This window comes from Myiozetetes cayanensis, unplaced genomic scaffold, assembly GCF_022539395.1.
Source record: "Myiozetetes cayanensis isolate MyiCay16 unplaced genomic scaffold, myiCay2020 scf21, whole genome shotgun sequence".
In the NCBI taxonomy this organism is placed as follows: Eukaryota; Metazoa; Chordata; class Aves; order Passeriformes; family Tyrannidae; genus Myiozetetes; species Myiozetetes cayanensis.
The window spans coordinates 3344248-3369903 of NW_026087423.1; the positions used below are offsets into that span (position 1 = coordinate 3344248).

A 25656-nucleotide genomic window follows, 5' to 3' on the forward strand; every position below is an offset into this window, starting at 1 on the left:
GCAGGAGAAATAACATAATGAAGCATCTGAGATGAGGCAATGGCTGTGTAATTAATGAGTGTCTATGCACGAAGGACAGAGATGAGACTGCAAATGAAACCTTAACATTGGCTTCCTGCCTTCGACACCTTCCAAACGACCTCAACCTTCCTGTAAGAGCTCTGAGGAAAGCATTAGTAGTATTCTTGAGTGTTAAAGATTTGTAAGGCTCCTCTTCCACCTCAGAAGGCAGAACGAGGAGGTGTCTTGTGGCATTCACAGCGGAGCAGGTTCTGTAACCAGTTAGGCAGCAACTGAAGCACGTGCTGTTCTCCTTTCACTGCTGAGTTAGTGACACACACGAGCAATAAATCCAACCTCCTCCGGTGGGACACAGGCTCAGGGGTCAGATGCAGTGCAGAGCATGCTGTGCACATGCAGAGTGTGAATTCCTGGAGATAGAAGGGCTCTTTTCCCTGTTTTTTGAGGAGCGGGGACAGGAGGAACAAGAGATACCTCTTCGAGTCAACTACTGCCACGTGTATCCTGTTGAGCTTGGAACTGCTGAACAGTCAAGTGGGAAACCCCTTCCCTGGCACTTTTCCTGCTGTCATCCTCCTGACATCTTGCCATGCATGGGGAGGGAAACCTGGGAGATTTCAGTGCAGAAGTCTGACAATCCCCCACTCCCCAGCTGAGCTCCAGGTCTGGAAGCTGGAAGGTCAAAACAGGAGCAGCACTTGGTAGTTTTAATCACAGCAGATGCTGCTCTTGCTCCTTTTGTGCATCTCCATCCCAGGGAAGGAGAGGCACTAAGTGCTGGTGCTCCCTCCTGAACTTCTCCTACCTGACACCCAGGTGCCCATTTCTTAAAACCAGAGCTCTAAGTATCAGCTTTAAAGGAACATTTGACCTCAAAACCAAGTCCCTGCAGATATTCTGAGCTTGGGCACCTCTCTGTGTGTTATTACCTCACTACACTGCAGCCAAAGCAATACAGACATCAATTTGTCTGTCAATGTTTTTCAGTGAGAACCAGTCATGGATTTATTTATCCAAGGTGCCTGCACCAAGGGACATTAATTTCCATCTAAGCTCATCAATTGAAAAATGACTGGTTTCCTTCTCCACAGTTAAGGTCAATTATCATACACTGATTAAGTGGGTTGTTTATTACAAGATTTAAACTGAAGCTGAGTTTTATGTCTTTAACTTTTAACCTTTTTCTTCTTTAACATTAAAGAATTTTAAAAAATAAGTCTTATTAATCCAATGATTTGTTTCTCAGTTCATGATAGGTTTTACAGTAAAATTATGGTAATTGAGAAAATATTTACACTGAGTGGTTTTGACTGTGCTGGTGAGAAAGAACAGTTTGGGCTGTCAAAGACCCTCCTTCACACAGTCTGGGAACCACCTCTTGCAAAGAACTTCCCTCTGAATGATTTTCCATCCTAAAGCTTCCAGAAGAAAGGCCACCATTGGAAATAAACCCGACGTTTCCGATGTGCATTTATTGGCAGTTCTAGCACTCAATAAGGGCTCCTATCACTCCTTATCCTAACCTGCCTCTCTGCTGAGCCAGATGATATTCCAACAACATTCCTCACCTAGGCTGTGCTTGTTCTGCCACCCTAAGGAGAGGAACATCTCTCTTGCCCTGAAACTACTTGGAACAGTGCAAATGGGGTGACAAAATAGAAGTACCTCCTCCTCCTCCTGAGACTCGTTCAGAGGGCCGTTCCGTGTCTCCTGGAACAGGATTTTCTTCATTTTCCGGTACTGCAGGTTATCCAGCTCCCTCACTGCATCCTTTGTCCTCTGGATGAGGTCTATGAGCACCCTGGGGGGTCGGTCCCGGCGGACAAAGTCGTGCTAAATCGAAGGAAATAAAAACCACCTGAGGTGACGCTGGAATGTTTGACGTGAGCACAGGCACAGGGGGGGGCTTTTGACAGCCCTGAAGTGACAGTTCCCACTCAATTATTGGTCTGTTCACACTCAATAATTGGTAACACCCTTTCTGACAGACTCCAAACACACTGAGCTTGGACCAGGGTCAGGTTCTCTGAGCTCTCCAGGCTACACAGTTGGTTTGCCCCTTCCTGAGCGGGTTCACTTGAAGCAGGTATGAGACAGTGCCACTTCAATCCTCAGAGGCACTTAGGGCTTCAGAAGGAACAAAATGCACAAAGGACAAACAAGGATCAATCCTGACTCTGCAACACTACCTGCAAACATTTCTCCTGCATCCATCTATCCCAAATCACACATAACATCAGTAGGAAGGATGCAAGCTTTTATTTATACCTAAAGTACTTGTAGCCAGAGTTAAAATAAAATCAGGTTTTTAGCAACTTCTGCACAGGTCTTAAGGGCAGACCTAATAAATTCTTTAATGGTATATAAGTACAATGATTAAAGGCTCTTCCCTGATTTATCAGATATGTTCTCCTGAACTGTACAACTGTCAATACAGCAGGAAAAGCTCCAGCTTTCCCATTTAACTTTGGCTAAAGCAGCCAGCCTGGGTGTACTTGCCAATATTCTACATGGTATCACTACAGCTGGCTCTGTTGCTCAGTAGGTACCCAGGGAGGTGGCCTTAAGGAACAAACATCCTCTGCATGTCTGTAGAAAAATTTACACTAAAAAAAAGAAACTTAGGGGAAAAAGTGTTGTTCTCTACTGTGCATTGCAAATGCCACAAGGGGCTTTTGTCAGAGCCTCAGCAGCTGGACCCACCTGCAAGGAAATCCTCAGGAGGGTCACATTTGCCTGCTTGGCCTCACAGCTCTGCTGTGGGCTCAGGTTCTCAAGAGCTAAAACATCCATCTGGAGCTGGAGTAACCAGCACACGAAACCCCAGTCCTCCTTAAAACAGGAGTCTTCAACAAAAAAAGTTGAAAGGATGAGCTAATAATCTTTTAATGATTTGTAAATAAACAAGGGAAGTATCATGCCACAGGCTTATTTCTTGTTTTTAATTGAATTCAAACTGTTGTGCATTTGAGTTTTGCTAATGGGGACAGCCAGTCATTTCACTATCCATTTTTTGCTTGTAGTGATGGTGTTTATTTTTGAATCAGAGCTAAAAGTTCTAAACATCATTTAACACAGAAACAAAATGAATCATTTCTGCTCCTCAACGCAGATAATCACCATTTACTTCTCTGTGAACAGTAACAATCTGCAGCTTATTTATGATGAGGAAAAAAAAAAAGGAGTACACTTTTATCTCATTGCAGGTCATTTTTAGAAAGCAGCAACGCATTTGGAATAGTGATCCTGAACTTAAATCCATTCTGCAAGTCCACTCAGATATTACAGTATGACCACATGGAAAGGGCAGACACACAGGGAAGAAAACCAAACCAAAAGGTTCTTGCATAATGAGAATACACTTGTGACTGCTTACTTGCATTCTGAACTAAAATGGGTTTTGTCTAAATTAAAATGCCTAAATAAAATTAGTTAGACTTGATGATCCTGATGAGCTCCTTTCAAGTCAACACATTTTATGATTCTATGATTGATTTGTCTAAACTACATATAAAAGATGCAGTCACCCCTCTGCTGGGTATTGTGCACCTCCAAGAAAAGATGGTTGAAAGGACTTAATTTCTGTACTTTCTCCAAATTGCAAGAAAAATCCCCAAACCAACAAAGCCCAGACTAAAAAGGAAGAAGCCATCAGTCTAAAGGCAGGAAGCACATTGACTGGAAAAGTGACTACCAGAACTCAAATCTCCTGGGAATGTCAGGTAAGTTGAGAAAAATAGGGGAAAAATAGATTTTAAAACACATTTTATAATTTATTTTAATTTTAAAAGTGAAAAATACCAGTAAAATTGTTTTTGGTTGTGGTTTGTTTGGTTTTGATTTTTTTTTAATTTTAACTGCATTTTGATGTCACTACAATCACTGGACTATTTTCATTTAGGATAGTGCCTGGAAACTGAGTTAATTTTGAAACACACCATTTAAAACTCAGTTTCCTTTAAGAAAATATGGCCATGAAAGTTGTCTTTATTTCTGTTTATCGCACACAAGTGAAAAGCCCTCAAAAGACAGAAATATTCTGAGTCTTATAAACTAAGAAGCCTTCAGGAAAGCTCCTGCAGGAGGGAAGCCCCGCTGTAGAAGCCTAAAACCAAGTAAAATACTGAATATACACGATTTCAGACTCAGATCTCAGCTCTAATTGTACAAACTCCAACCTAAGGTACTCACGAAATCACATCCTTCAATGAACTCAGCCTGTTCCTAGAGAGCAGCAAGGCTGCCAATCCACAGGAATGAATCATTCCAAAACCCACAACATAAACCTATTAGTTGGCCAGCGTGCTACAAGCAGAACCAGAGAACAAAATGCTGGTTATTTGCCACAGCACAAGACAAAAATAATATATATATATATATATACTAGGTGCCAAAGAGAGCACAAACAGCTCCTTCATCAGCCTTTACCTGCACTGAAGGCACGAGAGTACAACACTCTCTGTGGTCGAGGCTTAAAGGGAGGACAGGAGTGAACACAAAGCTGGCTCAGAAACACCCAGAAAAATGCATTTCACTGAGCTGAAGGAGCACCAAGAGGAGCCATAAAACACAAGCTGATGGAAGCCTTAGCACAAAAACCAGCATGGAAAGGCTGTCAGGTGGACGCAGAGCAGCAATGGGACCGACTGTGGGAATGAAGCAACACAGCCGGTGGAGCCAGCACTGCCTCTGCTCAGATATTTAGGGAAAAGCTGAGTCCTGTTTACCTGGTGTGGAACAGCAGCATGTCATGCAATTGGCACCAGCAACCAGAAGCGATAGCAGGGCTACTAATCAATTTTAAAGGAAGGCAATACTTAAAAGAAAAGCAAAAGCCTGATGGAAAAGGGGCTGAACAGGATTTCACACACCTCCCTACCTTCTAATGGAAGGCTGCTCCTGAATTCCCCAAACACAAAGCCCTTGGAGTTACAAACAGTTCCTATAATTTCTCAGGTAAACTGAAACCAAATGACTTAAACTGGAACTGATTTATGATTCACTGACAAAACCTTGGCAAACATTACTCCCAGCACAAGTCCCCCTCCCACAGGCTCTTGGCAATTATGGACCTTTACAAGCCCTTTCCAAAATGATTCAGTTATTTTCAAAACAAGTTTAATTAGCTGGGTACAGTATAGAAACTATTAAAGGGACATAAACAACTTTTGGGTTTGGTGGTTCTTGACTAGGGGAGGAAATTAGCCTTGGTCTATCCTCTCAGTGTTGCTTTTAGCTGCAAAGTGTGATGCATGAATGTAGGAAAAGAAGAAAACAACAGCAAAAAAAATAAACAAAAAGAGGATTAGAAAGACCCAAATGGATGATTTACAACAGAGCAAAAACAAGAGCTGAAGTGACCCTGAGATGAGCTCAGCTGGTTAGAGCACGGTGCTCATAACACCAAGGTTGTGGGTTTGATCCCATTCAGTTAAGAGCTGGATTTGGTGATCCTTGTGGGTCCCTTCCAACTCAGAATATTCTGTGAGATCAGGCAGAATGATCATTAAAAGATATATATCCAAAAGGTATGAACAGATTAAGAATTAATCATGCTCACATCAGTATTAGCAGAGGTAAAAAAGGTCCCAATAACCCCCCTGAACTTCATCTGTGTCTGTTAAAAACCCCACAAGACAGGACAGCTCAGAGCATTCCACAGAGACCAACCTTGCTCTGGACAGGAGACAATCATAAGTCATCCAGTGTCTTCCCACCTCCAATACCCACATTCTTTTCAATAATCAGCCACTATTTGTAAATCTTTATTAGAGACCTCAATCCTCTGATCATCTCAAAGGACTACCAGCTCTGCAAAAGATCTGCTACTTCCTATGTATCTTATGAAGACTGGCTAAGTCTAGATTTTGAGTAGCAATTACATGGCTTTTTAGATTTTCTATCACTTCCAACAGCAACAGCCTGTAACAAATTACAAGCCTTGAATCTCACAGAAACCCCATAAATGCTTGGTAGCAAGTACTGCCTGTTAAACAACAGAGCAATAGCATTTTTCCTTACTGGAGAAGGTAAGGAGGAAAAAAAATAAAATAAAAGGAGCATCAGCAAGTTAACAGCTACATCACTTCACACAAAACTGCGTAACTGCTCCAAAAAGGTCTTTGCTTTCACTAAGCCTCACCAAGGTGTGGTTTTCCCCATTCCCTCTGCCCCCAGGGTTGCATCCAGTTTCCTCCCTCATTTCTGTCTGCTTTTCCAGAGACCACACAGCCCAGCAGGGTCACAGTGAGGCAGAGAGGCTGCTGAAAATTCCTTCTTCATGCCAGCTGCGGCAAACATCCCCCCAGTGCTGCCTACACAGAAAACTACGGGCTGGAATTCACTGCTGCAGCACAGATTTAACTCAGCCAGCTCTGGACCTGTTTGTCCCTGGTAATACTTTAACTAAAAGCATTGTCTTGGGAAAAAAAACAAAATGAAAAAAAAAATTTTAAAAAAAATCAAGATTAAATCCTTCTATCCCTCTTGGGCTGACAGGTTCTTCCTTCAGCTAAAATCCCTGTTACTCACACTGTTATCCCCATGAGGATTGCAAGTTCTCTGACACAAATAACTCCTCACCCAACAGGAGAGCTGGTTTAACTACACAGCCCACCTCTGCTTTCCTCCAGTGGTTGAAATCTTGAGCATCAGGTTGTAAAGAGAATTGACTGACATAACAGACAAAGTCAGGAAATAATAAACAGCCTAAAATACTCTTTAGAAGATCCCAAATCTCCATTGATTCAGACAAGAGCAAAACCAGAGCAAAGCCAACCTTTTTCTTTTTTTTTTTTGTGAGGGCAAATATTTGTTCACCATCTTCACGATTATCCTGGTAGACAAACAGAATTTCCCCAAAATTTCTGGAAAAGATTTGATAAATTACCCGTAACAAATCTGTTGATGATGGCCTTTCCTGAGGTATTTTCTGTAAGCAGTAATCAACAAATCCCCTAAAGGAGTCTGTCCTGTAAATAAAAAAAAATAAAAAATAAAAGAAAAGTTCTAAATGAAAAAAAGCAGCTTAGGATGTGCAATATATGCAAACTTATAAGTGCAAAGCAAAAGAAAAATCTTGACTAATTTGCTCATAAGTTCTAGGGCAGAGAAATTAACTGAATTTTCCAAATGGAGTGAGTTGATCCCATCAGGTCTTTCACAGTTAAGGACTGTTGAAACAAAGGTGGACACACAACTATCCCCAACCTCAAACCAAAACCAAGCAGGAACTACATGTGCCAGTCACTATTTACAATTTTACTTCAACCCCTGAAAAACAGATGTCAATGAAATTATTGGGAACTCCAGAAACACGCTCATTACTCTCTGGGAGCTTCCCCCCATAGGTAACACTGCCTCATTAAAGCCTCTCAATGCCATGCTTAGTTCAGCAGCGTTTTAGGCTTTATCTGAGGTTGTATCACAAGTGGAAAGAAGAAAATTGGTATTTTAGGTGCCACTGAACTCGCATAAAAGGCACCTCGCTGACTCCCTGTGCCCCCAGAGCCCCAGAGAGCAAACAGGGGACCACAAACACTGATTATATTTATGCTCTATTCACAGTTATCTTTACTCTGCTGTGCAAACTCTGCACAGAACATGGGTATCAGTGTCCAGGCAGGAGACCAAGTTCTTCAAATCTTGAGAAACAGATGAGACAGAGATGATGATGAAATAAGGAAACTGGAGTGGTTTGGATAAAATGATCAGTAATTAAACAATCACACTGCTTAAATGCCCCACAGAGAAATGAGGGATCTTCACGTTTCTCCAGGAGCTTTTGTTTCAAGCCTTCTGCAGATTCTTGCCAAGCATCACTCCACAGCAACACTCCACTCTTGGGTGCAGGGAGCAGGAAAACAGAGCGACCCCTTGGCTCCCACGGAATAACAAAAGCATTCCTGTGTCAGAGCTCAGGCTCTGGAACGCGCCTGTAGCGTGGGGAGCATTTACTGGCCACAGAGCTCTGATGGCTTTTGGAGCCACTCACTGACAAAAAATTATTCAATTCCCTCTGTGTTCTGTGCAGCCCTCCCCTCCCTTTCTCCACGTTTCAGCTGCACAAAGGCACCAACAATTTTTCTGTCGGGGATCTTTTGCCGCTGGAAACTTCGCTGATGCCGATTTAACGCATCTAAGAATATTTTAACTCCTACAGCATCCACAGCCCCATAATTAACACCTCCACTCACTTGGACTGCAGCACAGCCAAAGTGACAGAAGGGCAAAACTGAGCCAGCCTACACAGGAGCATGACTTGAGAACAGAGGCAAGTGACTGCACTGCAACCAACACTTTCCTTGTCAGAGTTTAACCATGCAGAGCATTTTCAGGGAAAGGAACAACAAAAATAATCTGTTAATTGCTCTCTTACCATTCATTCGATTGTAACGTAGGGGAATCGTTCTGGGCTATGTGATATAAGGCACTCATTGCATTCATGTTGAAAAGTGGAGGCTTCCTCTCAGCTGGAAAGAGAAGAGAAAGGTGTGATAAGGCAGCCTGGAAAGAAAGAGAAAGATGTGGAAGTACAAGCAGGGTATCACTGCTGAATCAACAGCTCATTGCTGTCATCATCTCTTTTAGGCTAATTATTTTGTTATTCCAGGTTAGATGAGGACACCCACTCCAGAAAAGCTACTGTTCACTTGGAGAGGGATGATGGAATCCAAATCTGGCAGGACACAAATCATAAGGAAAAGCTTCCAGTAAATTTTACCTTAACTGCAACATCTCACACCTGACTTCCTATGGTAAAATCAGCTGAAACTAAATAAAACCTGAGCTCAGGCACAGCAGGTCAGGGCCAGGACATGCTGTATCAATCCCTACAGATCTTTCATGCACTGCTGAAGCATCTGAATTATGGCAAAGAAGGGCTGCCTGCCTCATTTGTCACAGGCAGCACATGCAAGTGGGACAGTTTACCAAATTCACCTGCCAGGTGTGTTAACTCCCTTTAACTAAAATCCTTCTTTGTCCTTGCACTGGGAGGGCACCTGCCTACCAGCCCCTGACCTTTCAGGAGAGATCTCACACAGAAATTGGGAAAGGCTGGTTTTCATCACCACCCCAGGTTAGTCATGCCAGTCAGAGATGCCAAGATTTTTCAGTTCATGTCAGGTCAGAGCAGTCACTTGTCCTTGCCATGCACAGGCAGGCAAACCACCACATTTGCTTTTCTTTAAGCACTACTTACTTTCAGCTACACAAGGTATTAAGAAGAAATAATTAAGAAATGAAGCCAAGTGTTGCTCAGACAAGAGATCTCCTCCCACTTCTACCTGACCCTGTGTTCAGACAGGGAATCGTGCAAAGGCAGGGTCTGAAGTTTAAAAAGAAGTTTAATATTTCCCCAAAGGGTAATACTAAAAAAAAGGAAATCCATGAAATCTCTAATATGGTTTTGAGGTTCCTGAGTGAAAAGCTCCACAGAAATTCTGGTACCAAGAGAGTTTTGTCTACACAGGGCTGCACAGTATTTCTCCTACTGCTGTGAGTCACTCTTTGAGAGGTTGTAACGTGGCTGAACTCTGTACAAACAAAACCCAGTGGCCATGCAGAAAAAGAGAAGTCTAAAACTTCTGATTTTGGCATTTTTTATATCAAAACACAGAGCGTGTCAGCATGCTGGCACATGAAATACAACACTTAGTTACCAGTCACCAACATCATCACCATCTCCATACTGGAGGACAACATTTCTTCCCATTCTGCACATCCTCTCTTTGTTATCCCACATGTATTTCTCCTGATTAAACATTTACCAATAACATTTTCGGTGAACTCACCCTCACAATAAGTTATTGATATACAGCGTTAAGTATAATCCATATCAAGACTATTTTTGAGAATACTCTACTCAGTACATGCAATGCCAATATACAAAATTAAAATGCACTCCAAATCTGCTCTGTATACTGCCATCACATCCACATCTGCTCCAGGCTGTGTATCATTTGCCCTTTGCAGTGCAAACCCTTCTCTACTCATATAAAGAACCTGTCCACAACGATTCATGGCCCAAACTTTCAGCTGGGATTGAAGATTTTCGTTTCAGGGAGCAGGGATGTAAGAAGAATTGAAAATTAAACATAGGTCCCTTCTGACACACAACCCTTAGGACAACAGTTCCCTTGACATAACAACTGGGACAGCTTTCTCAGAGTCCACCTTGCAAAATACAGATGACAGATGATGGTTTCCTCTCATACAAGAGTAGAATCCTTTGGTTGTTAAGGGAATAACCAAGCACACCAGACTAACATGGAAACACAGCACATCAGTGGCTTCCTCTGGATTTGCCAGCGAGTTAAATCTTTAACTCAACTGTTAAGTGTTTTCCAAGTCAGGCATTTTAAAGGGGAAAAAAAAAAGGACCCCTATGAGGAGTAAGAATGTTCCTTTATTTCAGGACTTCCTAATACACTGCAGACAGGGAATTACTCATCTCAGCTGCCATGCATTTACTCACCTAACTCGATACACGTGATTCCAAGGGACCAGACATCCACCTTCCCGTCGTACTGTCCCTCGTCCATAGCAAGGATCACCTCTGGTGCCATCCTGCCAACCACAGAGCAAAGGGCAGCTTAGGGGACATGGATGTCACTCCCAGCACATAAAATGGGGGGGTTCCATCTTCCTGTTAGTACAACATAGGAGATCCCCTAATCCCAAAGGCATTCTACCTGCAGGCAGACAGCACGGGCTGGGAGAGCCCTAAAGGGGGGAAAGGATCCCCTGCCCTCTCACCAGAGCTGGTGGGCCTCCCACTGGCACACCAGGAGAATTTTCCAGCAGATTTATGCAGCCTGTGGGAGAACATCTATGAATGGAACAGGGAAATCTGGAACAGTGGGGAAATATGGTGGTCCACGGTAAGGGGATGAGTGGGGAGAAAATGAAGCAGCAGGCCCAGCCTGCAAGAATTCAGCCTCTTAAATTGTGTTCTTCCAAGACAAACAGGCTTCCTGCCAAATGGCCTCGTTCAGGGCCATGGTGACCTCCCAGCAATTTCTGGGGCCTCTGCCACAAAATCAGTGGAGCATGGAGCCGTGCTGGTCCACTGTGTTAGGAATGCCAAGGAACTCAAGTGACCCTTCAAGCAAGTTCCTTCAAAACAGGATTTAAGTAGCTGTGTGACTTGCAGTTTGCATGGCCAGATTAACAGGATTCCCTTTCTCCATGAGGCTGTTTTAGCTCCATTACCTATGGTAAATGTTAATTATTTTTAAGCCCATGGCATTGCAACAGTGGAGCCATTAACTGGTGCCATTTCCAAGTGTTGCAGAGCCCAGAACTCTGCTCATGGACACTGAGGAAGGACACACTTCCTGAAGACCTGGATGCAGAGATGTCAGGAAAACTTCTTGGTTAATAAAGTTCTTATGCCAGATGTTATTGTGAAATACTGAAAATGGAAGGTAAGTTTCATAAAGGCCTGAAGGTACCACAGGCTTTACTCACCAGTAAGGCGTTCCCACAAAAGAGTTGGCAGGGGAGACTATAGATGCAGACCCAAAATCAGCGAGTTTCACCTGACCTGGTTCCGTTAGGAGAATATTTCCAGCTTTAATATCCCTTTAAAGGAAAGAAAAGAGAAAAGTTTGTGTGCAAGAATGAACACCTCAGAAGTACGAGACAGAGAGAGAACACATGCTGTCCCCTTTGCTGTCACCTCCACTGCCACCTTCCCTGTACAACAAGGAAGGGGATGGAGCATCTCTCCTATGAGGAAAGGCTGAGAGAATTGCGTTTGTTCAGCCTGGAAAGGAGAAGGCTTTGGGGTGATCTAATTGCAGCCTTCCAGCACCTGAAGGGAGGCTACAAGAAAGATGGAGAGAGGCTATTTGCAAGGGCCTGGACTGACAGGACAAGGGGAATGGATTCAAACTGACAGAGAGTAGGTTTAGCTTAGATATTAGGAAAAAACCTCTTTTCAGGGATGGTGGTGAGGCCCTGGAAAAGGCTGCCCAGAGTAGCTATGGCTGCCCCATCCCTGGAAGTTTTCAAGGCCAGGTTGGATGGGGATTGGAGCAACCTGGGATAGTGGAAGGTGTGGGTCGGAACAAGATGACTTTTAAGGTCCCTCCCAAACCAAACCAAACCATTCTGTGATTCTATATGATGATGCAGCAGCCACGTCCAGACACCAGCTCGCCTTGTGCCTGCGATTAAACAACAATCCCCCCTCCTGAGCCATCCACGGGGTGAGTGACTCGGGATGCGGCGGGCACAGGGATGCGCGGGAGGCCGGGCCTGCAGTGCCGCTCCCTCGCCACCAGGTGTCCCCCCCGCGCCAGGTCCCCGTGCGGGGCCCGACCCCAAAATTCGGTCCCCGCTCCCAAATTTCGGTCCTTTCCCGCTCGGCATCGCCTTCCTTGTCCCCAGCGCCACAGGAGTGGCACACAGCAGCACAGCACTGCTCCCCGCCCAGCCAGGACTGGCTCTCTCGCCTCTCCTTTTCAGACACAAACCCAGAAATCCCTTGATGGTTTTTTTCTGGGAGAGCAGATTTGCCTTCCCATCCCAGGAGCTAAAAGTTGGAATACCCCTGGGATGATATGCAGGTCTCAGAATCACAGAACAGTTCAGGCTGAAGGGGATCTCTGGAATCTCCCAGTCCAACTTCCCTTGCGAAGGCAGGGTCACCTGGAGCAGGTGACACAGAAACGTGTCCAGGTGGGTTTGGAATGTCTCCACAGAGGGATGGTCCATGCCTTTCCTGGGAAGCTGTCCCAGTGCTCTGCCACCCTCAACATAAAGAAGTTCTTCCTCACGTTGAGGTGAGACTTTTGTTTTAGTTCATGGACATTTCTTCTTGTCCCATTGCTGGGTACCACCAAAAAGAGTCTGGCACCATCCTCAGAGCCCCTTGGAGAAATTTATATGGATTGATGAGATCTTCCCTCTCAGTTTTCTCAAGAAGATCACAGGAACAACCCCCATGTCCCTTCCAGTAGTAAATCCCTTATGGGTGCTCCCAGCACTCTGCAACAGCAAAGGAACTTCCCAGTTGGAAAGAGAAATAACCATTTTGGTGTTGATATGGAACAAGGATGTTAATGGAAAGGTCACATGGAGTAGCTGGTATTCCAGCAGGGGAAACTGCTGAATTCACAACACATAATTGCACCATGCTAGGAAGTCCTATCAAAAAAACCCTTATTCTCAATAGTGTCCATACAGGGAGTCATTTACTATAAATAACAATTCAGTGCACTTTGAAAACATGTAAAATACTTCAAAACAGGTATTTTATGCTCAAATACAGGCAAATGACTCATCCAAAATAACATTCTTTTCATTTCATAAACTGGAATGCATTTTTTTACTTTATTATGATTTAACTATGTATAGATATGCCCCAAATAATTATTCTAACAAGGAACAAATAATTCCTGTCTCTAAAAAACCCGTCACTGACTCAGCCTCAGATACACCAATTTTTCATTTCAAGATTTCCAGTAGACTACAAAGAGGCTTTTAGCCCCATAAATGAGTCTCAAGTTGCTTTATTCTGATGTATTCCCACCCATTAATCCAGTTCTCACCCACTTCACAAGTCCCTGACATATCAGTGGTACCCAAAATTAGACCAAAGAAATAAAATCAAATGAGAACATGCAACACCGCTGACAAATGAGTAAAAAAAAATAAATCCAAAGTCCTGAAAAACACCTCATTATGAAAGACAGATCTAGGAAGTGCCTGTATAAAATCTTCCTCTGCCTCTGTGCTTTGATTTCTCCTAAAGTGGTTTTCATCCCTGACTTACACGTCCATTGCCTGATTTCTGAAAGCATAAAGCTCTACCTTCTCATATGTAAAATACTCTCACAATGTCTAGTCTTAAAAATAGTGTAGCATTACACTTTAATTGGCAAATTTAGGGTGATATTTTCCTGTTTAATGCCAACATTTGTGTGCACTCTTTATTATCAAGGTCTGCAGAGAACTACTGCCAACATGGAGGAGAATCCAGCACAGGACAGACCCACACTGAACTATTTCAACCAAAAAAATACACTCCTTAACAGCCAAAAGCTTTTATTTATACATCTGCCATGGCATTAGGAGTACTGACATGCCCACTAGAGAGGATTTTGGTAGAGTAATTTTGACCAAAGTTGTTTAAACACACTGAAGCAGATTTGAGACATCAGAAAACAGCAGATGGAAGGGGATCAGCAGCCCCAAGCTCCAGCCTTACCTATGGATCTTACAGTGAGAGTGCAGGTAGGCCAGCCCCTGCAAGGCACCGTGGGTGATGGCAGCAATCTCCACTTCCTGAAGTGGCTTCTTGTGAACTACAGAAATAAATAAATTAAAAAAAAACAAAATCAAGAAAAAAACCCCCAGAAGAAACTAAGCATGATCTTTTCCTGAGAAAATGAAAGAGAAGGAACCCCACCAAATCTGTTACAAAGAGGTACCCCCAAAGCACCTTCCATGTATCCCTAAATATGACCTGCATGTGCTTTGGCTTGACTGTATCTTAATGGCATTAAGCTGCCACTTTAGATGGGATATTGGGAAGAAATCCTTCCCTGTGAGGGTGGGGAGGCCCTGGCACAGGTTGCCCAGAGAAGCTGTGGCTGCCCCATCCCTGCAAGTGTTCAAGGCCAGGTTGGATGGGGCTTGGAGCAACCTGGGCTAGTGGAAGGTGTTCCTGCCCATGGCAGGGGGTGGAACTGGATGACCTTTAGAGGTCACTTCCCACCCAAACCATTCTGTGATCTCACATACACAAGACATGGCCCCCAAAGGAGTACTTGTTTTTGCAAACTTTGGCTTAGATTCCCTATTTTGACTTAGATTCTCTATTTCTCTGCAGGTGCTGTTCTAGTTTTGAGGTCACATCAGCCTCTTGTTCTATACAACCATCTGTAATTACTCCTACAAACTACAAGGCAAGGACAAAGGTGATCTCTGCAGGATTTTGTTATGGATTTTCAGGAAATAGGCAGTCTGCTTCAGCCAAGAATGCACAGATTACAGGAACACAGCTATACACATTTATACCTTCATTTTACAACATAAAAACATGCATGCCAGCTATCTGCAGCACTGGCCTCCTGGGAAAGCCTCAGCTTACCCTTGATGTCCCCAGTTCGAGGAACAGAATGCAGCAGGACAGACAGACCACCCTCTACTATCTGCAAAACCCCAGTCTGTGAGAAAACAGCCCTCCACCACACTCAGTGGGGGCACCAGCAGAAAGAAAATCAAAATAAAACTTACCCTCTAGCAAATCAGAAGCTGATCCTAAACAGTACTCCATAACCAACTGCAAGAAAAGAAAATCAGGCCTTTAAGTACTTTTTGAAGCATTCTGAAATTATAAAAATGTCTTTAAAAGTAAGGAAGGGCTACACATAGAAAACTTAAGTCACAGGGTACCTTTAATGCCCTGGTTAAAAAAAAAAAAAATATTTACCCAAGTAATAGGATTTGTTGCTTTGCCATCAGAAGATGAAAAAAATTTACTTTATTTTAGTACTGTTTCACCACAAAACCAGTATTGGTCTACAGCTACTCAAGTAGGAAATTCAAACCATACTTTGAGACATGTACATGGAGGACAATGTTGCAGGTTAGTTCTTGCTCTTTATTTTGTGCCTTTTCCTTGAATAATCAATAATAACGTTGCTTCTGGAAAGTGTCCCTTGCAACAAGATGATCTTTAAGGTCCCTTCCAACCCAAACCATTCTGTGATTCTGTGATTCTAGAAGTTAACAGGGGTAGACACTTCCCCACACACAGTTCCTTCTCGAATGGCTGAGAAACAGCCACGGACACAAATAACACCTGGAGCTGCAAGAAATGCAACCAGTGGTGAGCAAAATAAAATCCTGCAAACATTTCAGCAACATCAAGACATCTTTCACGGTTGTGAAGGTGGTTTAGGCACTGAATTTGGTGGGTACAAGCTGTAGAGGATGTTCCCTAGCAATTGTTTAATCTGTCTGAACACAGAGACCTGACTCAGAGAAGCAGGGATTTCTTACAATATTTTAAGTATTTATTTCCTGTAGATTACTTGGAAGTTTCTTCAGGTGAAAGGGACTACAGGCAGCTTGAGATGAGCACTGCTTTTTGTACAGACACTGCCTGTACTGAGTATTTGCCTCTGTGCTGCACGTTCTCTGCCCATGCAGATCTCACTCACCCATGCCGTGTGCTCCTTCAGGTAACAGCCCTTGTACTCTATGGTGTTGGGGTGCTTCAGCTGTTGTAGAAACTTGACTTCTTTGATGATATCCTGCCATTTCTAATGGGAAAAAAAAGGGCAAAAACTATAAATACATTTCACTGCTTAGTCCTCTACATCCTCTCCATCACCACACACAGTAGGGCAGTCTGAGGAGTGACCATAAAACTACTGTATAATATGAAGATGGTAAGAGTCAGAGCTGTATAAGAACAACTGATCATCATCCTTATTGCACTGAGATATCCCCAAGACACATTTAAACACCCTGAGAATTGCAAAAATTAATTTTTTTCCTCATTTTCACTGCAATACCTTTTACTTAAGTGCTACTGTTTTACATGGTGGGTCTCAAACCTAGTAACAAACCCACCTGCCCCATGGGACACCAGAAGTGCTACGGAGGGTGGCAATGAGCTGCTCACCTCCTTCTGTAACACAGCATGAAACCACTGGCATTTGGGAGACCAACAGGGAAGCAAGAAAAAATGAGTTTAAAACACCCCTGTTTGCTCTTAACAAACAAAACACACCCTGCACTGCATGTCAAAGCACAGGTCCAAAGGAACAGTGGATCCAAGTTCACAGCACCATAACACAAAAATAAGAGGAACAATTAAAAAGCAACAGTTGAAATGAGACTGAAATGATTTTCTCAATACAAGGTCTCTGCAATTTTAGATTATAGAGTTTTTCACGTGAGTTATGCATTTCAGAGAGCTGTGGTTATGGCTCCAGTGGCCAGTGTGCTCTTACTGCATTACTACTGAAATTATTTCTGCAACAACCCCCATACAGGCGTTTTGAATCCCCATTCACTTCCTTAAACTGAACTATTTGCCAAAATTTGCATAAACTCATTTTCCCTCCACAGAACTTCCCATGGAAGCTCCCACATGAAAAGCTGTTCTGCTGGGGTCAAATCAAACCTGCAGCTCATTTCACTGCTCAGATTTACATCATGGCAGCCACAGCTTCTGCAAGAAAAATTGCCTTTATCCATCTTACCTCATTCGTTTGCTTCCCACTGTAGGACATCTTCTTGACTGCCACCACCTCATTAGTGTGGGAATTTGTAGCCTGGAGTAGGGAAAGAAACAGATTGAAAAAAGCTTCATTTTTTTCCCCTCCCCATGGAGTGAGCTGTGCCTGTGGCAAAGGTAAGCTTTTTTCTCCTCTGTCATATCCTTGCAAGCTCCTACACCTCAGAGGTGTCTTCCTTGTGATAAGATTTACCAGACAACTATTAGGACACTTTTCCCTGACTTTATCTCTCCACACCCACTGTTCCTCCCTCAGAGTTACTGCACTTGTTACCTCTTTATTAATACACAAACCAAGCAAACATGCAAAATACAGTTTTACTGCAACTGCAGCAAAACCAGTTTTAGATAGACCTTTGGAAAAACGTTTTCCAAAGAAACAAATAGAGAGATGTATCAAAATCTCTGATTTCATCCAAAACCTCCATACAACACTGATACTCTTTAATGGCTACTTCAATTCCCACCTTCAAGAAGATGATTCATTCTGGAATTTTTTTCAGTTAAAAAAGCAACCTCTCTTTCACTGCACCAGATCTCAGTTTTGCCAGGCACATTACGTAGTAGTGACATCAAAATTCTGTACTGACTCAAAATTGTACTTTTCTGCAGCCTGTGTGATGCAGGGATGGAGCCTCAAATCCCGGTTTTGGAAAGATCTCCCCTTGCATGGACTGGCACTGCCCTCATTTCTGCACGTTAAGGACAGAAAACTTCAAGCTTCTGGTCTTAAAAGAGTTGTTGAAATCTCTGTACCTCCAACCATTTTTGGGACAAAAAAAAATTAGTGACAGTTAAAAGCTTAAACTGATAATAGGAGCTAAATGTGGTAAATCCTCCTTTCAGCTGCTTTCAAGTAACGTATTAACCAAAGACCTTTCGTGCTGCCTGCAGTGACTTCAAAGAAAAATGATGTTGGGTGAGCCAACAGAGCACAGGAATTACTGAAGGGAGGTGACACAGAGTCCTCCCAGCACACACTCCTCAAGTGAGGTACAGAAAGCTGAAAACAAGGAACTGTGGGTAAGGCAGAACCCTTCCCTACCACTCACCCTCCTGATTCAGCACAGAAGAGATCAAGAGTATTTGACTCAGACAGAGGCATTAATGCTGTATTTCTGTCACATTAATTCCAAGTATCTTCACCTGACCATGGTATCTCTCATTCCAGATGGAATTTGTCACTGAAGGGCACAATGCCACGTTCCCAGAGCTGTGGGTGAAAGTTCTGGCTGTACCAAGTGCTTGGGATCCTCCTGGCTGAGCCAACTTCCAGGGCTGTAGGAGCACACTTGACAAACAGCCACTTGCTGAAGCAATTCTGGCCATATTTGTAGATTACACCTCGAGGAATTACATCATTATCCCTCAAAACACACATGCACTGCTCACTTGACACAACATTTCGAGCTCCTGTCCTGTTCTAGCAACACTTCCATCACTTTACACAGCTCCAAACAGTGGAGTGCTTAAAATAATTCATGTCAGCTATTCCCAGCTTATGGAGTTACAGGTGTAACAGATCTTATGCAAATACTTTAATAATCTCTGATATTCAGAAACCCCAATTCCAGTGAATCTGATCTTCTGAGTGGCTGACCACACTACCAAGCAGTTTTGATTTGTCTTTGACTAATTTTTTTACACTGACTCAATTTTAGTTTCACTGATAGCAACTGGATTATAATGATTTCCAAACCCAGTATTTTGTATTTGGCTTTGTTTGATAGCAACTGTAAAAGCACTACTCTTCTCACTTCCTGAATTAAATTCTCTTGACTGTATCAATTAATGCCATAAATTATTCCCACTTGAATTCCCATTCCTCTTAGGACTTTCTCTTTGCTCTTGTCATGTAAGCATTTCCTATTGAAGACATTAGATCTATTAATCTGCAGTGATTTACAAGCATACGAACTCCATGTAGAGTATCTTGAAATTCCAGGTCTGGCAAATTAATTTCCAACTGTTTAAATTCAATTTTCAAACACCACAAAATACCATATACTTGACCTGTATGGTTGGGTGCTCTAATAAGACTACAGTGAGCTGTTATTAGAAAGAGCTACTGTAAAGAGCTCAGGAATGCACTGGAAACACTTATTTTGAGATGTGTTGGCAGAAAACCAACACACATAAAGCACGAAGAGCTCAAGGGACGCTTATTTTTACAAACGCTGAGAATCTCCGAAATGTCACTTCAAATGACTCTTGTTTCCCAAAAAGCAAAGATCCATACTCACGAAGTAAACTGCTCCAAAACTTCCATGTCCGATTTCATGCAAACCCACGAATATTTCTTCAGGATCATCTTTGTAGAACAGGTCAGCTATTTCCGGGTCCTTTGGCACCCCTTTGCGCATTGTTGAAGTGTGTTATGAACTAGTCCGTGCTCTCGATTCCCAATCAATTTCTTCCTTCATCGACAAAGCAGTCTGCAGGCAGCATTCAGCACCTGGTGGGAAAGTTCATCTTTAATCTGCTTCCTTTCCACGTGTCTCTGCTCTCGCTTCTCTGACAGCAAAACAAGAGGAAACGCTTTCAGGAGCAATAGGCTCCACGATCGTTTCCTTCAGCTAATTCTTTTTAATTATTAGTCCCATTTAGATATAGAGATTAAAATGCATTCAGAGTACAACAGGTCTTTATCTCACACAGGAAGCAAGTGCTGCAGTTACAATAAAGTCCACTTGAAGACAAGAGTCCTGTTGCTATGCAAAACATCCTGTGACAGGAGTTTGTTATTCTTCATGCTGGGCTCCCAATGTGTCACTTTTTAGGCTATAACTGTTGTTCCTCCTACTTTTCTGGGCTGTTTGCTTTGTTTCTCCCCTCCCACTTGCCAGCTGGTGCTAGTAGAAAAGTTAGCTGCTATTCCACAGCAACGCTTTGCAGCCATGTAATTGTTATTTCTCTATTTATTTCCTCAGAGCTGCAAGACAGCCAGTGGTGCTGGACTGTGATCGCTTCCAGGACATGGAACTGCTTTTGAAGGATCCTAGACTCCATCACATAAGGCAGATCTTTGCCTCCTGAACATCTCTCCTCAGCATAAGCACATAATTAGACAGCACAGAACTGAGCAGCATCTAAGTGAAGATGTTCAGTATCCATCCCCAAAATTTTATATATGTGGGAGATAAAAAAAACCCCAAACATCAGAAAGTTTCCCATTTCCTATCAAAACATCCTGAAAAAAATCTATATTGGTTCATTAAATACTGGAGTGCAAAGCAATGATGGAGGACTTTACCCATCTGCTTTTGACTCGTGAAACCCAGCAGATGATCTGTAGATGAGTCACCTGAAAAACCACTTTCACATGTGTAGTTCAGCACCTCCTTTATTGAGACCACATCTTCTCTGAGCATGAAATGTTCAGCCCACCTCATGATATAAACCAGTGTTAACATTTAAAGAGAGACCTGCTGCAACCTAACAATCAGATAGAATTAAGACACAAGTAAAAGGTTTTAGGTCTCAGACTGCAAGTGCCATCTGCATGGAACTTGGAAAGCAGGGCAGAATTTTGTGCTGAGGTGCTGAGACTGCCTCCTGGACTCAGGATCACTGGTGGAGGGAGCAGTGGGCAGCACAGCCTGTGGTTCATCAGAGGTGCAATGAGAGGAGCCCACCTGGGTAACTGTGGCACCAAACATGCTCCGTGGCTCACACTCCTTTCAGCAGCATCGTCCTGTGCTCCCGGCCCCCCCGACTCTCTTATTCTGCAAAGGAAAACAAACAGCAGCGCTTAGAAAAAGTATTTTAAGTTTTATACCTTGTTTATACACAGAAACAGCACATCCAGTAAAGACCAGTGACTACAAGGCCCCGTTGGAAGGTGCAGTTACAGGAGCACTGGCTGGGAATGCTAATGGTGCCTCTTTGGGTGAGAATATGCACTTCCTGTGTTCCATATCATTGCAAGATAAAAATAAACAGGAAAAGGGGTTAAATGCCAAGTTCTTTGGCTTTCATAAGGACTCTTTAGCTTGCAGGGGCACAGGTTAAGTGTGGAAGTTCCCTCTCAGACCACACTTTCTAGATCGTTTATAAAAGGACAAAGCTCAGAAAAGCCATGGATGTCCCATCCCTGGAAGTGTCCAAGGCCAGGCTGGATGGGGCCCTGGGCAACCTGATCTAGTGAATGGCATCCCTACCCATGGCAGAGGGATGGAATAAGATGGTCTTTAAGGTCCCTTCCAACCCAACCCATTCCATGACAAGCTGACAAAGCTGAGTCCATTTCTTCTGCCTGTTTGTTCTGCCTGATGACACACGAGATTCTTGAGAAAGTCCTGGGCATTAGTAAGTCAAACACTGTTGAATTCCACCATGGAGAGTATGAGCAAGGAAAAGGTGGAAAAGGAGGGCAACCAGTGAGACCCATCAGCTGAAATCAGGTCTCAATTACTCAGTGTCACCCCCTCCTATATGGGTGTAAGAACATCCCCAAAGAGCCACCGCGGTCCTCTCAGAGGAGTGGGACACAGGGAGAGCTGGAAATCAGCTTGAACTCATGGAAAATGTTATCATGTGGCTACATCCACAGCAGAAATGCTTCCAAGTTAAGCATACTGCAAGAGTTATATTGCCAAAATCTGAATTCATAGGCACCTGATTTAATGACAAACACACTAACTCATCTTCTCATTTATTAGGAAAAAATAAATGAGCAGAAGTCTTTCTGCTAATAGCTACCATTACCAAAAAAATGTTATTTTTGTCTGCTGTTCTCACTGCAGGGCAATATTATTAAACAGCTATTTGAAGAGCACCAGAAAAAGGTTCTGCAATGCTTAGTTTAAAAAAAAAATAAAAATCTCTCAAGTATAAACAAAAGACAGATGAATGAAATGGTTATTCATTCTCAGCTGACTGGCCTCACCCACAGGTGCTGTATTTACTACAGGCCTGCAGAAAGGGCAAAGAATGCAGTATTTCAGGTCTGGCATTCTTCAGCCAACAGAAAAATCCATTTGGCTTTAGAACAATAAAAACAAACTGACAGAGAAAGCAATTTATCCATCTCTAGTCAAATGAACTTCTCTGCCGTTAATGAAGCCTGTGCAGCTCTAATATTCAAGGTATTTAAAACGGGAAGCTAAATGTCAATACTCAGAGCTCAGCCCTAAGTAATAATGCCCTTTTCCATTTGGGACAGACATGTGTATTGAGGCAAGTAAATCTTCTCAGCAGGACTATTATTTTCCAGTAATGACTACCAGAAAAACTTAGGATGGAAAGTGTATCAAGAGTAACTTGAGTCCTGATGATTGAACATGATCACAGAGTGATCCATACGATCCCACAGGGCTGGCACTGCCTCGGGACAAACACTGAGAACCCTTTGAACAACCACATCGCAGCACCAAGGACACAATTCATCCGTGGGACAGTGTAAAACACAACAGATACACATCCCACCACCTGGAGGTAACCTGACAAGGTCACAGATCCTCAGTATCACAGCTCTCCACTAGATATGTGAAGACTGAAGTAAAAATGGTTTAAAACATACAGAGCACTGTGGGAGTTGAGTGCCACTAGCAGAAAGCCTCAAGTTCAAGGTAGGTCAATTTGGGCAAGTTCTTTCCGTTACCAAACTACTGAATTAACACAGGAAGAAACAATTTCTCTTAGAAGCCTGATTTCTGCTCTTCATCCTTCTAAAGCAGCATTTGAGGTTCTGCATATTCTGAAGACCTCAAATGGAAACAGCATTAATCACACTGGTGGCAACTCAGGGGAGTGACAAGTGACTCAAGACTTTCAGGGTTTGGGAGATCAGCATTTTGTTCAGACAAGCCCTCACACTGCCTACCTAGAAATTAAAGCTCTCAATCAACAATTACCAGCGAAAAATACCTGCCTTGGAGGAAAAACCACTTGTGCCCCATTTCTGAAATCCTGCAAGAGGGATGAATTCTTGAGAGCAAAATGCAGCATCAGAGATGGTGGTGAGAGAAGTATTTAAAAGATTTTCTGGGGAAAAAATCTCTAATGAAGACTACAGAGCACAGTTGGACACGTCTATATGGCAGTGTAACATCACAGGCAGAGGAGAGCAAAATGACTCTAAAAGTCCTTATGGAAATAAGGAATATTATGGTATGCTGCAGTGTGCCCAGCCCAGCAGTGCCCACAGCAAGAGGGAAACGCTGGAAAACTGCCCTGAGAACCACAAGGTGTTCTTGAACCAGAGAAGCAATTCTGCTCAGAGCAGTTTGCTGTGCTTCTGCTCTCCTCTCCCTTCAAAGCCAAGCTCTGGAATGCAATCCAGCCACCACGAGCCCTGTCCATGGAGTGGGCCAGAGTTTGGGCCCCGCTGCCATCTCCCCACAGTGTTTCAAAGATTCTCTATTCCTTCCTTATGCTAAACAGCACAATAACCTGGTGCTTTTAGAGGCTGGGGCATCATCACAGAGTTTCAGGAGATGATGGCAGAGAGCATGGGAAGAGCCAGGCCAGGAAGCAGAGCAGGATGAAGCTGCCTATGAACAAGGAATGATACACTAGGACTGCTCTGAGACTGGGCCCTGGATAACGCTGTGACAAGTGACACCACCAGAGCAAACACACATGATTTCCAACAGTTTACAGAAAGCAAAGTTTCCTCAACCCTAGGAAAGCCTGACATTTAAAAATCATGAATTACTGCTTTTGCACAAGGATTCTCTTGCTACCAATTATGATCTCTAGGTGCTGTATTAATAACAACAGAAAAGACCTTGACCTGAATATAAAAGGAAAAAACAAAACATAACTGGAAGTGCCTTTAAGAGGGGCTAAACTATCCACATTTCTAAATAATTCACGGATCTAAAATTATGTCCACGAATAAGATAAACTTGAGAACTCAAATTCCGTAACTGCTATTGAGGTGTCTTTTCAAAGCACAGAAGAGTTAAGACATTTTCCTCTTTGTCAAGTTCACTGAGCAATCAGCAGCCTGCCCAGCATCCTTATTTCCCAGCACATCCAGTACACCCAGCACAGCTCCCACACCCTCCAAGCATCCCCATTTCACTGCCATGAAGTGCAAGTGTGTGGCCTGTAAACACAGCTTGAAAGGCATCTCACAGCACCAAAGGCCTGTTTGAAACACGTACAGAAATACCCAACATTAATTTTAGTTCCTAACTACATCAGGGTACTTCCCAAAACAAGGACAAAGTTTTCCACTTCGTGCAGAAAAACAAACTACAGGAAACAGGGTGGACCAGCAGCAGATTCCACTCAGAGGAGGAGCAACGTGACACAGCTCATGCACCCATTTTTAGACGGGTATTTTGAGGGGAATAAATTCACACCAGAATTCTTTTCCCAAGAATGATGAGCACAGAGTCCCCTTCCATCATTTCAGTCTTTCCAATATCTGGAAGACAACCTAAAGGAGGAAATTCTAAGAAATTCAGCTGGTAACAACTGTCCCGAGTGAGAAAGCTTTTGAGCCCAAAGTAGGCACATGCTCCTGTTCCACTGCAGCCCTCACACACAAACTGACATTGTTTTGTTGGTTTGGGGTTTTTATTTCTGTTGTTTTCAAGAAGCTGGAGCTTTTCCCTTTCCCTTTAATTGGTACATAGGGCTGGCTAGCAAGGCCAAACACAAACACTTCATCCCAAGGCTTTTCCAGCTGGTTCCCTCACACGCAGACCACAACCTTAGATGAAGAGCCCATTGCTTTGCAGAAGCAGGTACTCTGTTTTTTTTGGGAAACACTCTTCCACCTCTATATTTTAAGCTTCTCAGTGTAATGTTTTTGATTGTAAAAATTACTTTCCCAGCTAACTTTATGTCACTGAACAAAGCATACATGTTTTTTCCAAGTATACTAGCACCTCACTTCTTTTAATGCTTAAGCCAGTCATACATATATCTGGTGCAGAAACTCAAGCTACTTACAAGTTTGCTGATGGTGTATACAAAAAGCACTGGTACTACAGCCTTTGTTTGCTTAAATTAATCACCGATCCCAAGATACTCAGAAAAGATTTCGCTCTGGTCCAGAAGCAGCAAGTCCTCTCATGTCCTTTCCACAAATTTCTCAGAAGTGAAATGATCCTCTTGGTACAGAACAGAAAGGGAAGGTGCCCAGTGACCTTCAGCAGCAAAGACAAATATTCCTGAGAATTTGAAAACGGTCTGCAGATATCAGGACAGCGTTCCCCGAGGGCACACAGCAGGAGGACCAGGTTCAGGAATCGGGACACAGTCTGCTAGGAAAGCTGGATAATGTGACAGAAGCACAAAAGGAGCTTAGTGATATCATTAACAGCCGAGACTCAAACTCCAGTTCCTCAAACACCACCTCTATTGCTTTGCTTTTCCGAGCAATAACTTCCCAGAACGCTCCAGTCAGTGACACA

The 25656-nt window shown here is 43.2% G+C and overlaps 1 protein-coding gene across 2 annotated transcripts in view; it reads right to left on the bottom strand.

Annotated features, from left to right (window-relative positions):
* Positions 1 to 25384, bottom strand: part of TAOK3 (TAO kinase 3) — a 52283-nt gene extending 26899 nt beyond the window's left edge. The window contains exons 1-12 of one of the 2 annotated variants that reach the window (XM_050317972.1): positions 25193 to 25384; positions 20920 to 21009; positions 19528 to 19739; positions 17250 to 17321; positions 16200 to 16301; positions 15271 to 15316; positions 14240 to 14336; positions 11494 to 11607; positions 10499 to 10590; positions 8399 to 8492; positions 6911 to 6992; positions 1687 to 1854 (exon numbers count right to left, since the gene is read on the bottom strand). In XM_050317972.1, the coding sequence (XP_050173929.1) occupies positions 1687 to 1854; positions 6911 to 6992; positions 8399 to 8492; positions 10499 to 10590; positions 11494 to 11607; positions 14240 to 14336; positions 15271 to 15316; positions 16200 to 16301; positions 17250 to 17321; positions 19528 to 19647 (987 nt within the window). In that variant the 5' untranslated portion in view covers positions 19648 to 19739; positions 20920 to 21009; positions 25193 to 25384. The remainder of the gene's footprint in view (positions 1 to 1686; positions 1855 to 6910; positions 6993 to 8398; positions 8493 to 10498; positions 10591 to 11493; positions 11608 to 14239; positions 14337 to 15270; positions 15317 to 16199; positions 16302 to 17249; positions 17322 to 19527; positions 19740 to 20919; positions 21010 to 25192) is intronic. The other variant, XM_050317973.1, reaches the window with a different exon arrangement.
* Between the last annotated feature and the right edge of the window lie 272 nt (positions 25385 to 25656).